Source organism: Salvelinus alpinus, chromosome 16 (assembly GCF_045679555.1).
Source record: "Salvelinus alpinus chromosome 16, SLU_Salpinus.1, whole genome shotgun sequence".
NCBI classification, from domain to species: Eukaryota; Metazoa; Chordata; class Actinopteri; order Salmoniformes; family Salmonidae; genus Salvelinus; species Salvelinus alpinus.
Window position 1 is genome coordinate 28,007,725 of NC_092101.1, and position 16,591 is coordinate 28,024,315.

The 16,591-nt window shown below is 41.1% G+C and overlaps 1 protein-coding gene across 2 annotated transcripts; it reads left to right on the top strand.

The window, feature by feature from the left end:
• Positions 1 to 1,716: 1,716 nt before the first annotated feature.
• On the top strand, positions 1,717 to 16,184 carry LOC139541274 (protein sel-1 homolog 3). 2 transcript variants are annotated; one of them, XM_071345735.1, is made up of 24 exons: positions 1,717 to 1,951; positions 2,551 to 3,121; positions 3,341 to 3,467; positions 4,107 to 4,228; positions 4,450 to 4,565; positions 5,590 to 5,654; positions 5,858 to 5,981; positions 6,137 to 6,269; positions 6,442 to 6,582; positions 6,721 to 6,938; positions 7,049 to 7,228; positions 7,317 to 7,439; positions 7,575 to 7,715; positions 7,825 to 7,887; positions 7,975 to 8,151; positions 8,262 to 8,389; positions 10,378 to 10,461; positions 10,656 to 10,737; positions 10,938 to 11,013; positions 11,235 to 11,338; positions 11,509 to 11,630; positions 11,735 to 11,849; positions 12,257 to 12,320; positions 12,857 to 16,184. In XM_071345735.1, the coding sequence occupies exons 1-24, from the start codon at positions 1,886 to 1,888 to the stop codon at positions 13,159 to 13,161; spliced, it is 3,447 nt and encodes a 1,148-aa protein (XP_071201836.1). In that variant the 5' UTR covers positions 1,717 to 1,885; the 3' UTR covers positions 13,162 to 16,184. The 2 variants fall into 2 exon arrangements, with proteins under 2 accessions (XP_071201836.1, XP_071201837.1); XM_071345736.1 differs by having other exon boundaries at positions 12,872 to 16,184.
• The last annotated feature ends 407 nt before the right edge of the window (positions 16,185 to 16,591 follow it).

Consider the following 16,591-nt stretch of genomic DNA (forward strand, 5'->3'; position numbering starts at 1 on the left):
TGAAAATGTAATTAAATAGATCCAAAGAAATGTTTTTAGTACAACGGTTGTGAAACAAAAAGAGCTGATAAGCTGGCACCAACTTTTTCAGGCCTTAGCAGAATTGTTAAACAACATATTTTGACTATTTGATCTCCCAGGGACAGAAAGTACAGAACTCAAGCCATACGTCAATGCAACAGGTCTAGACGATAAGATTACAAGTGGAAGGAGGTCTGGGATTGTTTTACTTTAGTAGGTTCCTATTTGCTTAATGGGACCATGTGTTGTCTGATGTGTCTCCAGTATGAGTATATGTATGGTTTTATCTAGGTTTCCTGACAAAATGCAGTAAGATTGATTAGAAAAGAGAGGGAGGTACAGTAATAGGCCTAGTAATAGTGAATATTGACTTTTTTTGGACTGATTTAAGATTTAGCATACTGAAAACAAATTAAAATATATATATTCCAGGAGAGGATGTGGGGTCCCCTACCCAGTATTCTGATGAGTTTAACAATTATTCTGTATCACTCCCTTTGAAATGCTTCCTGAGGCCTGCTGCCTTGAGAGAGCAGTTAGTGAAATTCTGCAGCTCTATAAAGGTACTCAAAACTGGCCATTAAGGGAGCTCCCAATTAATTAAGGCCTGGCCATTTGTTTGTTTTTGCCCCTACATTTTCTGAAGTATCGATTGTCTGAATTTTGGTTTCACGCATACAAGTTCTCCTGATGAAAAATATACTGGAAAACAATGTGTGACCTTGGAAAGTGTTCTATATTTGTTATTTGACTTAGAAAATGTGGAGTAAATTGTGTAGTCCAGTAGGGAAAAAAATCTAATTTATTCTCTTTGAGGTTTAATTTTAAGGCAGCAAAATATTTAGACTATGCAAGGGGTGTGTAGACTTTCACTAGGGACTGTATTTCTACCTTTCTGTAAGTGTATGTTCTGCTAGTGTCTGTTTTGTGCTAAATTGGGTCTTAAATTCGAATGGTAGACTCATAGTTAATTTTGACGCCAGGCTATTGAAGGTAAGGACAGTTTCTAAACCCAGAGGCGCAACATCGCGAGACTTCCGGGAACGATTGCGAAACAGACCAGGCATGTGTTTGAGAAGTCAATGAGAGAGGTGAACAATTCTTCCTTAGTTGTAAATTTTTTCAAAATCTAAAGGCACAACCTAGATTCCAGCAAATGTTTTACATAGTTGAGCATGTTATTACTCCAACCTCGTGAAAGTGACAAACTGACACATTTTCATTTGAGTCAAAAACAACTTTATATCGAACGAGTGCCTAGGATTGTAAGACCTGCACATGCGCAGTTGATGTGATTCTGCACAGCCAACACATCGCCTACAAGTGTGATCGGGGATTTCTGTTGGAGAAGCACTTTCTGCTTATCTTCACACTGTACTGTCTTTGGCTTTATCGTGTGATAAACTGATTTCCTCGTGTTTATAGAACATTGGTGCTGTGAGATTATGATGTATGAGGAGAAACGTGTTGCTGAAATACTGCCTAGAAATATATCCAATGATGATGTTTATGAGATGTTTAATAAATAATATGTTTTGCCACTGCACAACCTCGCCAAAGGATCACTGGCTCTGTCGGAGGCGAACGACAGAGTAGCGGAAGGATTTAGTGTGTCGTCAGGCTAATTTTGCACGGCGTAATAGGCTCCACCTGCAGAACAGGTGCTACCACATAGCTCCACCTGTATCACGGAAGTGAGGAATAACGAGGCAACGCAACAGAAAACTGTATTTGGATTAATAACATTGAATTGATCACATTAATACAATTATAACCACGATTTGAACATTAAATAACATTCGATATAGTCCTAAAAAAATCGGGAAGACAGAATTCAAGGATTGTATGAAATGCACACTTGAAAATGAAAGTTTTTGAAAGTTTTAACCTTTGTGGACATGCTGTCACCGTTGTAATTGTTTTGTCGCTGGTAAGAAATATACATAATTGAGTATCTAATACAAGGATAATGAATATGGCTATGTAAACGGTAGTCTATTTGAATAAATTGCAAACTTGTGTAAATATTTGTGTGTAGTTTACAGACTACCACCACACATCACAACTCACAACTAATATCCACAAATGTCACATTTAGTGCCTGGTCATTAGCTGACCTCGTTTCAAATGTGATGTTTAATATGTACATACCAGGCTAGGCCCACGATGCTTTTTGGCCATTTTCAGCAATTTAAATCTGTATGAATATGCATTTTACCAGTCTTAAATTCCAACAAAAGTGATTATATTTCAGCCATAACACACTGATAGTCACCAGTGCTGCCTGGAGGCATCTCCGAATGAATCTTACAAACAAGTTAGAGTGAGGAAAATTCCCACAGGCTTTACTCATTATTTCAGTTTTCTTGGTTTTATAAAGGGATAATACACTAGAGACATTACCCATTTATTATAGTAAACCATTCAAGGAGAGGTCTTCTGAACACCAAGCAAGCATGCTATGCAATGGACATAACGTTACTGTTGAATCCAGCTAATTTCCACCTATATTTAATTAATCTCGACCAGGCACTATGTGAGTCTTCATCCCACATCATGCCTACCTCCTCATCCCCAGCTGGAGAGAGCTCAGTGCTGCATGGCGATTCCATACAGTTTGACTTGGTCCCAGACATAGTGATGCATGGCTCAGTGGTCCAAGTTAGTTACCAGTGCTCCAGGGCCTGTGAGGTGGGAGTGGAGGTGGTGGTCTCCACACAGACCAAGACAGGAGTGGCTGTCTTCAGGAGGAGATGGACCAACCACAGACGCCTCCATGTCCCCAGGACTCATCCAGTGAAGCTTTGGTTCCCTCCAGGCATGGCCTACAGAAAGGACCTCTTCATGAGGCGCACATTGGACGTCCATAATGTGATGGTTCGAGCCTGGTTGGACCACCTTGAGCAAGGCATAGGAGACAAAGGCCATGTGAATAGGACCAGCACATACAATGGGTCCCTGGTGAGAACGTTCAAAGTGCTTCAGGCAGTACTTCCCTCTGAGCGTCCAGCTAGACATTATCCTGGGTGCCCCTCCTGGATGGCTGATCTTATGTGGCAGCTGACCAGAGACAGAATCCGCCAGTGCCCACATGAGTCAGGTCTGGTCTCAATCAACCAATCATGTTTTGTACTATATGTGTGTGTTACAATTAGACTCACATTGCTGTCAAGTACACTTTATGATAAACAGTTTGGTGCCAGTGAATTGAGACATAGAAAGAAAAATACTGACATATTATTTATTTTGTTAAAGAAGGTATTCTCAGTCCTTATTATAGTTGTAGTGTATACTAATATTTTCTTGAATTGATTTGTAGACACTGTGGATATGTTGACATTTCCAATGGTTAGCACTGGAAAGAGTTTTGGAGTGATTCGCAAGATCCACCCTTTCATCAACAGAGATCTTGAGAGAGATCGTGTCCTCACTGTGGAGCAGCCCAGGTTTGGATTTAACTTCCCTCTAAATAGTATTTATTTGCATTCATGACACATTTCCCTACGTTATCATGAGAGCTGATCCTTTGGGTAGTCTTGTGGAAAACAACTCTGCAAGTGGACTGACAATGTCACCTGGAATGACTCACATAAACATGAATAGTTATAACCAGTATAATGCCAAATTAATTATACAATATATTGTGACCTCTCTTACAAAGTGAGTTATTTTAAAGTTCAACTAAAAGGGTCCATGATTTAGCATTTTGAAAATGATAGTTTCAGTCATCTGATGTTTCTGACTCCATGCACCTCCTTAGGTCAGTTACAGAAAGATCTCTGTCTTTTCAATGCTGACAGCTCATTTCACTTCCATTTTTAATTCACTTAGCATATACATTTCCATATGCTACAGTTCTTTATTGTTTACATGCTTTAAACAATGCATTGAACGATCAGCGAACGAACCTATGTAGAAGATGATACCAGTGGGCATGCTTTATGGATGCATAATCAATAATTTTATTAAGATATAATCACAGATTACAACTACACAAATTCATTAAATCTCCTCCCTGTGGCAGCTATGGAACAGTGACACAGCAAATTGAATGTGAAAGATCTCATTAATCTCCCTTTCCCCAGTATCACAGTGTCTATATGGGTCTTTCTGGTGCAGTGGTGTGACAAGAAACTGTGTGGAATCATCCATCATGTTGATCAGAACAGCAAATACGACACTCCTCTGATACAGCTCACTGACACAGGTGAGGCATAGCATGGAAGCTTGTTGTGGATTCACCTGATAGGATGTTAGTGTGTATTTGTTCTGTTTCGGTCTCACCCGATACTTATGATGTAATGTTGGGCTGTGAATGTGATCAAGCTGCTGTGTCTTTGAGCGGTAGGTAGTGTTATGATTAGATATCAGCATGCATTATGGTAGATGTCTGTCTTATGATTTAATAAAGTACTGTCTAATGTTTAGGAGATATCATAATTCAGGTTCGTGTGGTGTCTGGGGGAGATCAGGCATTCAGAGCCCACACAGCTCTGCCTCTCTGGACCTGGATCAGACTAGACTGCTTCATACAAGGCTCTAAGGTACCATACAATTGAATTTAATAAACTATTATTCCAATGATGGGAAATTGGATTTGTCACCAGCAAGATATACTGAAAAGAAATCTAAATGCAACATGCATCAATTGAAAATATTTTACAATGTTGCATTTCATATAAAGAAATCAGGCAATTTAAATGAATTCATTAGGCCTTAATCTATGGATTTCACATGACTGGGCAGTGGTACTAGGGAGCCAGGCCCAGCCATTCAGAATTTGTTTTTCCCCACAAACGGCCTTTATTACAGACATAAATAATCCTCATCGCCCACTGCCCCTCAAACGATCCCACAGGTGAAGAAGCCGGATGTGGAAGTCCTGGGCTGGCGTGGTTACATGTGGTCTGCGGCCGGTTAGACGTACTGTCAAATTCTCTAAAACGACATTGGAGGCAGCTTATAGTAGAGAAATGAACATGAAATTATCTGGCAACAGCTCTGGTGGACATTCCTGCAGACAGCATGGCAATTGCATGCTCCCTCAAAACTTGTGACATCTGTGGCATTGTGTTGTGTGACAAAACTACACATTTTAAAGTGGCCTTTTATTGTCCCCAGCACAAGGTGCACCTGTGTAATGGTCATGCTGTTTAATCAGCTTCTTGATATGCCACACTTGTCAGGTGGATGGATAAACTTGGTAAAGGATACATGCTTACTAACAGGGATGTAAACACATTTGCACACACCCTTTGAGATAAATAAGCTTTTTGTGTGTATAGAAAATGTCTGTGATTTTTAATTCAGATCATGAAACATGGGACCAACACTTTACATGTTTTGTTTACATTTTTGTTCAGTGTACATACAGCAACAACATATGCATACAGTACATCAGAGACACACTTGGTAGCTTAGGGTGCTACAGTTAGGAATGGGGTATATCATTAAAGTCCCATTTCAGAATCTACATACCATCTTTTCACATCATGATATTTATACATACTTTATATATTGGAGTTTGTAGTTGTGAATTTATGAATTCATGTCTTGTGTGTCTTTCAGGTGACACTGCAAGTTAAACCTGAAATGACATCGGGAGGAATGGTGGGGCACACGCACATATTTGAGTAAGCCATCAAAGCTTTTTGGATAATTACAAACTTTTTTTAGCCATAAATATTTTGATATGTAAACACAGAAAAGGGATTGGAGTGAACTTAGGTGTTTTTAAGACTAGCTCACTTCAAACTGCACCAAAAGCCTTGAGGAGGACTTTGCATAACTTAGTGTCAATATTTCTTTCAAATGTTGAGTGTTGAATATTTTGCAGCTTTCAGAGTGACATCCATTACAATGACACTGGTGGATACTTTGTGATTGGAGGGGGCAGGTTCATGCCAGGTTTCCATGGCTATTTTGGACCAATCAAATACTATCGTTTGGGCACAGAAAAGGTGTGTCCAAATGCCTTGAAACTTTTTTTAAAACAATTGTTCAATATGAGAAATGAAAATGTACAGAAATGTATTATATAGGCCTTACTGTACTACTGTATTAAGAGGTATAGGTTCATGTTGTTACAGTATCATGACAGTTAAATATATTACAGGTGATCAACTTCCTTTCCCCTGCCAAGACATTAGAGGGCCTGGAAAAGACTCACAGAGAGTGTGATGTTATCAGAGAAGTCACTGCAGCCTTTCTTCAGGCTGTGACACACAACCAGGAAGTCTTTATGACAGGTGAGCTCTATACTGTGTAGATTCATGTTTAGTCATCTGTGTGAGTGGTGTGCCAACACCAAATGGATCTGTGTCTTGAAGGCAAACCCTAGCACTGTGAATATGGAGTCTGGGGGAGTTTTATGTCACATTATTATGGATAAACCAGATCTGACTGAGTTAGATTTTTCAGGTTTGTGTCACTCTCACTACATCAGTTTATGGAGAAGGTTTGGACAGAATACATGTAGGCAGACATGGACCTGGGAAGCACAGAAGAAGCACCGTGCACTTTTCACCTTCTTAGAGACCCAGCAAAAGGACTTCCCCACAGGTATATTACCTATAGGCAATATACCCATCTCATACAGGTGCCTTATGTACTTAAACCTACATCACCTGCAGGTAGTGTTTGACTGCACACACATATTCTTGGTTACATTTACAGTATCTACTCCATTGATACCTGTAGGAACTAAGAACAGGAGAACACCCCTTCACCTTGGAAGCAGATTGTTTGAGCATGTAGTGAATAGACTGTCCAATAGAGGAAGCAACCAGATGGACTCCACCTCCTCCTCCCTGATAGCCTTGCTGCAGATGTCCTCCTGCTATGGCTACCACCACGCCTCCTTGCTGCTCTCCACCATCCATCTGGCTGGCCTGGGGGCCCCTGTGGACCAACAGCAGGTAGCGACCAGTCATCTGACCTCATCACTAGTAATGCCATCTTTGTCATGAGCTGTATGTGACCCCGGACCCATGATGAGTGACCTTGTTATGACCTCTGTGTATTCCAGGGTCATGTCTACAGTCTGATTGGTGCACTGGGAGACAACCGTTTAGCCCTCATGCATTTGGGCTACAAACACACACAAGGAATTGACGGGTTCGCCAAAGACTTTGACATGGCGTACAGTTACTACTCCAATGTTGGGGCACAGACCAGTATTGACCAAGGGCGGGTACTGGGGAATCAGGTGAATTTATAAAAAAAGGACTTGAGGAACTTTAGTTGTACTGTTACGTTAGTATAACTGTTAACCATACATTTCCTCTCACCCCAAGCAATATATCACTGAGCACATTCTTATAAGCAACGAGAACCACCTGAACAGCCTAACCCATGAGACAGGTGACACCTTTCAGTATATCAAACTTCAAGCTGACAGAGGAGACGTTGAATCACAGGTACAGTATATATCAAAATACTTAGAAATCATTGCGCTTTTAGTCTATACTAAAGTACTTAGAAGTGTCTTCTACGTCAAGTTAGGAATGATTCAAGGGAATTAATCGGAAAATGACACAACTTCATTTATGCAGAAACTTCTAGCAAAGCTTCTATTCTGGGGTCAAAATGGTGTCTCTAAGGATGTTGGGAGTGCAGTTAAGTGGTACGCTAAGAGTGCCATGGAGCTGGAGGATCCTGCAGCCATGTATGAGTACTCTATCTTATTATTTAAGGTAAGCATCATGTCTTGTGTAAGTAGGGGATATAGGACTTCAATATTGCCAGATATGTGTTGTGTATGTGTAGACTGATTAGAGGACTGATTGATAATGGTCTCTCCAGGGACAGGGGGTGAAGAGGAACATGACTCTGGGTCTTCAGATATTGGAGAAAGCTGCAGCCAAGGTATGTGTGCTGTAATACTCTACCTTGTGGTGTGTGTTTATGTGTGTCTATGTGTGCTTGCCTTTAATGTGCATCTCTGACCTCTAGGGTTCAGTCCAAGCCTTGAATGGGCTGGGATGGTATTACAGCACCATACTGAGAGACTACAAGACTGCCTACAAGTACTTTGAACAGGCTGCCCACAATGGCAGTCATGACGGCATGTTTAACCTGGGTGTGTATCACTTAAATGGGAAGAACCCACACAACCCAGAAAAGAATGAGGTAGGACCAACCTCACCCATACTTTTTAAAATCAACTTGAGTTTTAAGTTGGAAGCCTTTTACAGATTTATGAAGGGTCTAATACTCATTGTGTTTTCTGTACTCCCCAGACTGCTGCGTTTCATCTCTTCCTAAACTCCTCCCTCTATGGTCACGTGGACGGGGCGGTGGAGGCGGCCTGGTACCTGTCCACAGGAAACATGGAGGGGGTCTCCCGGGACACAGAGAGGGCTGTGATGTAAGTCTCTTATCCGCTCAGCTCAGGGAGTGAAGAAAACTCCTGTATGATCCACTGCACCAGAGGGTAGCCTGCAGAAAAGTGTCATCTGACTAAATGCTGGACTAATTCAAGGACCTGTGTATTTGCATTTGTAAAAAATAAGTGCCACTGTCACAGCGTGGCTTAGAGTGAGAGACCCTGTGTAGTGCTGAGTTACTCATGTCTTATGAATCCCCAGATGAAGCTGTTAGTGTCACAAAATATCTTAGATCAGGGCTGATGTGTCAGAGTAAGAGTAAACCTTTAGTCACTGAGCTTATTGTAGTCCTTAGTATTCTGTACCAAATGTGTACAGTCGTGGCCAAAAGTTTTGAGAATGACGCAAATATTAATTTTCACAAAGTCTGCTGCCTCAGTTTGTATGATGGCAATTTGCATATACTCCAGAATTTTATGAAGAGTGATCAGATTAATTGCAATTAATTGCAAAGTCCCTCTTTGCCATGCAAATGAACTGAATCCCCCAAAAACATTTCCACTGCATTTCAGCCCTGCTACAAATGGACCAGCTGACATCATGTCAGTGATTCTTTCGTTAACACAGGTGTGAGTGTTGACGAGGACAAGGCTGGAGATCACTCTGTCATGCTGATTGAGTTGGGTGGTGCTTGGAACCATTGTTCTTCCTCTTCCTTCCTCTGTCAACTGTGGTTACCTGCAAGGAAACACGTGCCGTCATCATTGCTTTGCATTACAGGCAAGGATATTGCTGCCAGTAAGATTGCACCTAAATCAACCATTTATCGGATCATCAAGAACTTCAAGGAGAGCGGTTCAATTGTTGTGAAGAAGGCTTCAGGGTGCTCAAGAAAGTCCAGCAAGCGCCAGGACCGTCTCCTAAAGTTGATTCAGCTGCGGGATCGGGGCACCACCAGTACAGAGCTTGCTCAGGAATGGCAGCAGGCAAGTGTGAGTGCATCTGCACGCACAGTGAGGCGAAGACTTTTGGAGGATGGCCTGGTGTGAAGAAGGGCAGCAAAGAAGCCACTTCTCTCCAGGAAAAACATTAGGGACAGACTGATTTTCTGCTAAATGTACAGGGATTGGACTGCTGAGGCCTGGGGTAAAGTCCTTTTCTCTGATGAATCCCCTTTCCGATTGTTTGGGGCATCTGGAAAAAAGCTTGTCCGGAGAAGACAAGGTGAGCGCTTCCATCAGTCCTGTGTCTTACCAACAGTAAAGCATCCTGAGACCATTCATGTGTGGGGTTGCTTCTCAGCCAAGGGAGTGGGCTCACTCACAATTTTGCCTAAGAACACAGCCATGAATAAAGAATGGTACCAACACATCCTCCGAGAGCAACTTCTCCCATCCATCCAGGAACAGTTTGGTGACGAACAATGCATTTTCCAGCATGATGGAGCACCTTGCCATAAGGCAAAAGTGATAACTAAGTGGCTCAGGGAACAAAACATCGATGGGTCCATGGCCAGGAAACTCCCCAGACCTTAATCCCGTTGAGAACTTGTGGTCAATCCTCAAGAGGCGGGTGGACAAACAAAAACCCACAAATTCTGACAAACTCCAAGCATTGATTATGCAAGAATGGGCTGCCATCAGTCAGGATGTGGCCCAGAAGTTAATTGACAGCATGCCAGGGCCGATTGCAGAGGTCTTGAAAAAGAAGGGTTAACACTGCAAATATTGACTCTTTGCATCAACTTCATGTAATTGTCAATAAAAGCCTTTGACACTTATGAAACGCTTGTAATTATACTTCAATATTCCATAGTAACATCTGACAAAAATATCTAAAGACACTGAAGCAGCAAATTTTGTGGAAATTAATATTTGTGTCATTCTCAAAACTTTTGGCCACGACTGTACTTTCTGTTGATTTACGGTAATAATGATGTCATGATAATAACAATACTTTGTTGTTGTCGTTATGTGATGAACCTCTGATTCAATACTTGTTTTATGTATTATGTTGTCCTGCCCTCTAGCATTCTGAAACAGATCTGTGAGCAGAATGGTTACCTGGGATACATCGTAAGAGAGGCTCTCCAAGCCTACCTCCAGGGCTCCTGGTGAGAGAAGCAAAATAGACTCTAGTTCATCAGTCCAATTTCCCTCATTCATTTGATTTGTCAAATCGAGTTACTGATGTTACAGTGTTTGTGTGTGTGTGTGTGTGTGTGTGTGTGCACATGTGTGTACATGGGTATGGGTTAAACTTAGTTTGTTGTACTGTTGTAGCATTTTTTCTGTATTGTTCCTAAAGGGGCGAGGCCCTGGTCAGGTATGCCCTTGCCGCTGAAACAGGTTTGGGAGTGGCCCAGAATAATGTTGCCTACCTATGTGAGGTAAGGAGTCTGGCATTTGAATTCTTATTTTCTCATGGAAAGATACTGCATCTCTCATATTCTTCTAAAGCCAATTGGTTCAGATTTAGTGACACATTCATTTGAGAGACACACAAAGACACCCCAGGGCCTTGACAGAGAGACATTCATTACCATAAGCTATATCATACACTTGAGTTACCACTCTTTTTTGATTCCAGGAGTTGAAGCAGAGCTATGATTGTCAATGGAGGTATTATAACCATTCCACAATGAACTATGCCCCACATGATTCTGGTGAGTTCCTGTCCTACAGTGTCATCACAGCCTCTAGTCAGTAGTGGAAAAGCTAGTTTACATAAAGCACCTGTTTCTCTGTTAGCCTGGTCCCAGATCTGTTTGTGCTCTTGCCCACTCCATTGCTTTCATTGTCAAGCCAAACATTTGGCATTACAAAGAGTGACAATGAGTTGGCATGATGGCACAGACTGACACTCAGGCTATCGCTCTGGTTCCAGGTTTGCTGAAGATGGGCGACTACTACTACTCAAGCAGCAGGCTAGGAGCTGTTGATCAGGCTATATCACTGTACAGCAGAGCAGCCCTGGCAGGCAGTTCTCAGGTGTCTTACCATGTATTATCACTGTCATTTACATGCTACAATTAAGCCTCCAGAATCTTTGATCCTTCTGTAACAGTAACAGTAATCAGAATTACAATGCATTCAGACATGTCAGTTTGCATGCTTTTGATTACTGTTCTCATAATGATTTTTCCCTTATGAACCATCAGGGAATATATACATTGGTGGTTTTGGCAGAAGAGGGACATGATGTCCCATTGATCATCAGAGAAAGATTAAACATATCAATTCATGATGGGCTGGACATTGTGGTGGAGAGACTCTTACAAAGGTACTTCCCCTTCTACTTAGCAGAATCATATCAGACTCACTAATGAATAATAGACTGTGTATGCCAATGCTTTGTTTTTGTTTTGTTCTGTTTTCCCCACATAGATGTGTAGAGTTGGATGAAGATGAGGATCTGACACCATGTACTTTAGCTCTACTCAGAGTCCGCATGGGAAAATCCTGGAGAAAAATGACTCAAGACCCTATACAGCTGTCACTGGTAGGCCTTTATCTTTAAGTATCACAAGGATCGCCGTTTCTCCTGCTCATCATGTGATCTGACCATGGCTAGTCAGAACCATATGACAATGCCTTTATCAATCACATCCCACTGGCCACAGACGTCAGTTCAAATTTCGTCATGTCATTGGATTTGGGTTAAAATTTGGGTGAAAAAAAGACGAAATGGCCTCACGTTGATGACTTTTTGCAAATCAAATCAGTTTTCCACATTGATTCAACCTCTTCACATTGATTATTTTGGTTGAAATGACGTGGGAACAACGTTGATTCAACCTGTTTTTTGCCAAACGGGATAGCTCATGGTTTTTAACAAAATGAAATGCAAGACAATTTCAAAGTTGTCTAATGGAATGCAAATGTGATCCTGTAAATCCTGTCTTCCAGGTTTATATATCTGTCGTTACTCTCATCATTGCTCTGATTACTGTGCTAATCCAAAGTGCTCTGGGTAAGTCAGTTTCCTGAATACCTCCTTGCTAAAATACTGTTACATTTCAGTGTAATAATGAATAGTCTTGATGTCCACCTATCATAATCACATTTCCATGTCTTAACACCACCTCTGTATAGGCATCTACATATGTATGCCACATGGTGGTACTGTTGCCTCAGTTGGTTATCTGTCACAAACATGGTGTGTTACAGCTACAGCCTAATGTTAAATACATCAGAGGAGGCTGGTGAAGGGAGGACCGCTCATAATAATGGCTGGATTGGAATCAATGGAATGGTATCAAAAACTTGGAAACCATGTGTTTGATAATGTCCCATTTATTTCATTCCAGCCATTACAATGAGCACGTCATCCGATTTAAAGGGTCACCAGCCACCATTGGAATACTGTGCCGTTCTGCATGTGTCATATTTATTTTTGTCCCCTCCATTGTAAATATAGAAAGCCTATGTTAAATTGTAAACCCGGCCCATTGTTTTTTCAAGACAAACTCTTGTGATTTATTACATCAATGCTTGACTGGTAAACAGTTTCTTTGCCCCCAGAGTGTGTCCAAGTGCACATCCCAGCTAGACAACGTAGGCATACCACTGACTGTGCAGTAGATGACAGGACAGGGACATACCCTGTCAATCAAGCAGAAGTCAATGGTAATGGACAGCAGGATCAGAATGACCCCATCAGGAGAGAAGACAGAATGTCCAGAACTGTTAGAATGGCCCAGGGTCTATGGTCCATTCTACTGAGGGATGGACAGACAGTTGACCTGGCTGTTACTGTGTCTGGGGTGTTTCTCTGTGTCCTCTGCACATTGATCCTCCATCATCTGCTCTGATAGTTGTCTTACACGGCACAGGAAATTACAACACAGGAAATGCCTGAGACAGGAGATAACATATAAAGGAATGTATATGCTTTATGTTGGGAAGCAAGCCTGTAAATATTATAAAACTGAATTTTCTGAGATATCTGACTAATTTTAACTTGACAGGTGGGAGTGAACAGACTCATATGACTGATACAGATGTAGAATCTTAATATGATCACTCTTTTGTTGCTGAGAATTTTTCTGTGCAGGAGGAAATGCAGATGAACTATGTGATTTGCATAAATTCACTGAAAACTCACATTTACAAACGGTTACATTAACAGTATTGCACATTTCATGTAGCCTACTTTTGGCCAGCTAATAGCCTAACCGCCGAGCAACATTGTGGACTAAATGTTCAAAACCTGTTGCTGCAGGATTATTTTGCTGTGACAATATAGGGCAAATTAAGATCCTACATCTGTAGGTGTATGAGTCTGCTATCTGGTTGTTTTGTTTCAGCCGCATGGTGCTGAATCACACGTTTTTTCTGGGGCTCCTAAACGTCTGTCTGTTTGGGGCCGTTACGTTAGGTTAGTCCAAGGCCGATCAGAAGGACTAGTTTCTGCTGGTTAACTTATTACAGTTTTTGTCTGAGCAGTTGTCCAGAATCTTCTTGATTTATTGGTAAGGGTTATGAATCATACGTACAGTTGAAGTCGGAAGTTTACATACACCTTAGCCAAATACATTTAAACTCAGTTTTTCACAATTCCTGTCATTTAATCCTAGTAAAAATTTCCTGTCTTATGTCAGTTAAGATCACCACTTTATTTTAAGAATGTGAAATGTCAGAATAATAGTAGAGATAATGATTTATTTCAGCGTTTATTTCTTTCATCACATTCCCAGTGGGTCAGAAGTTTGGATACACTCAATTAGTATTTGGTAGCATTACCTTTAAATTGTTTAACTTGGGTCAAACATTTCGGGTAGGCTTCCACAAGCTTCCCACAAAAAGTTGGGTGAATTTTGGCCCATTCCTCTTGACAGAGCTGGTGTAACTGAGTCAGGTTTGTAGGCCTCCTTGCTCGCACACGCTTTTTCAGTTCTGCCCACAATCTTTCTATGGGATTGAGGTCAGGGTTTTGTGATGGCCACTCCAATACCTTGACTTTGTTGTCCTTAATCCATTTTGCCACAAATTTGCAAATATGCTTGGGGTCATTGTCCATTTGGAAGACCCATTTGCGACCAAGCTTTAACTTCCTGACTGATGTCTTGAGATGTTGCTTCAATATATCCACATAATTGTCCTTACTCATGATGCCATCTATTTTGTGAAGTGCACCAGTCCCTCCCGGGCTTCACAGTTGGGATGGTGTTCTTCGGCTTGCAAGCCTCCCCATTTTTCCTCCAAACATAACGATGGTCATTATGGCCAAACAGTTCTATTTTTGTTTCATCAGACCAGAGGACATTTCTCCAAAAAGTACGATCTTTGTCCCCATGTGCAGTTGCAAACCGTAGTCTGGCTTTTTTATGGCGGTTTTGGAGCAGTGGCTTCTTCCTTGCTGAGCTGCATTTCAGGTTATGTCGATATAGGACTCGTTTTACTGTGGATATAGATAATTTTGTACCTGTTCCCTCCAGCATCTTCACAAGGTCCTTTGCTGTTGTTCTGGGATTGATTTGCACTTTTCTCACCAAAGTACGTTGATCTTTAGGAGACAGAACGCGTCTCCTTCCTGAGCGGTATGACGGCTGCGTGGTCCCATGGTATTTATACTTGCGTACTATTGTACAGATGAACGTGGTACCTTCAGGCATTTGTAAATTGCTCCCAAGGATGAACCAGACTTGTGGAGGTCAACAATTTTTTTCTGAGGTCTTGGCTGATTTCTTTTGATTTTCCCATGATGTCAAGCAAAGAGGCACTGAGTTTGAAGGTAGGCCTTGAAATACATCCACAGGTACACCTCCAATTGACTCAAATGATGTCAAGTTAGCCTATCAGAATCTTTTAAAGCCATGACATAATTTTCTGGAATTTTCCAAGCTGTTTAAAGGCACAGTCAACTTAGTGTATGTAACTTCTGACCCACTGGAATTGTGATACAGTGAACTATAAGTGAAATAATCTGTCTGTTAACAATTGTTGGAAAAATTACTTGTGTCATGCACAACCGAACTGACTTGCCAAAACGATAGTCTGTTAACAAGAAATGTGTGGAGTGGATGAAAAACGAGTTTTAATGACTCCAACCTAAGTGTATGTAAACTTCCGACTTCAACCGTAACTATGATGGGTTACCCAGAGTAAATATGGTGGGTCCGCAAGAGTATGTGCAGTGTGTGCAGCATTCCTAGACCCTTGCCCAGGGTTTAAGTCTGATTTTTTTTCATGCAATGAACTGTCTGTTCTCCATATGTGGGTCAATGAGTGAGATATGATTGTATTCTGTGAAACACACTAAGCCCCATCATGTAGATACAGTACTTCAGATAAGGATTTCATATTATGGGGATGGTAGAACTGCTACTCTGTTTCTGAATTATGGATTTCATAATAGGTTGGGGAACTTCTAGGAGCTAAACAGCAGCATCCTTTCTAGTATTTGCTTGATCAGCTGTTATTTACAGCATAAACTGCAACTGTTGGAGGGCTTTCTCTTTCTCTCTCATTAATATGCAGTTATTTAATCATTATATGACGATTGATATTACCTTGAATCTTGACAACAACAAACACTGATGAACAAGATTAATTGCCAACAAACACTGTTGCCAAATGTAATAAATGTGACAGTTTAACTGCTATCACGTTGTGCTTTGTAATACTATTCTGTTTAGTCAAACTCATTTAATAGAAATGTTTCCCACGGGCAACCTTTATAATCATTTATGGGTAGTTTTTTTCATGGAGACTTTTCGACTTTGTCAACATCCAGGACATACAGAGATTGAGTTGATGTGTGGTCTAAGCGATGCATTAAACCATAGTTTATAAACTGTCCTTTCAGAAAATAAAGACCAACATGTATTTGAAACAGCTGAGTATTCAACTATTTATCCAAGGTTATCACCAGTTCCAGAACTTTCTCTACCTGCATATTTTCTTTCATTACTATAACATTACTCAGTCTGAAAGAATAGATCGAATTGGTAGTGTATGAATCAATATTTGAGAAATCATTGCAATGATAACCTTGTGTTTGGTTTTCTGATCTGCTGCCAAGGGTGCCAATTGATTTAGACACTGTAGTTAACTATAAAGTACTATCACCGTATTCAGAGTTCTACTCATGAAGTGCACCTTGGCTTGAGCAGGGGTGGTCTCCCAGGTGAACTATAGGGCAAGACAGGCATGTGCGTGGCAGGAGGTGATGCAGCGTGTGTACAGTGTACCTGCTGGTCTCTATGGGCCAGCAGGATGTTGGTTCTGCCCAGATGAAAA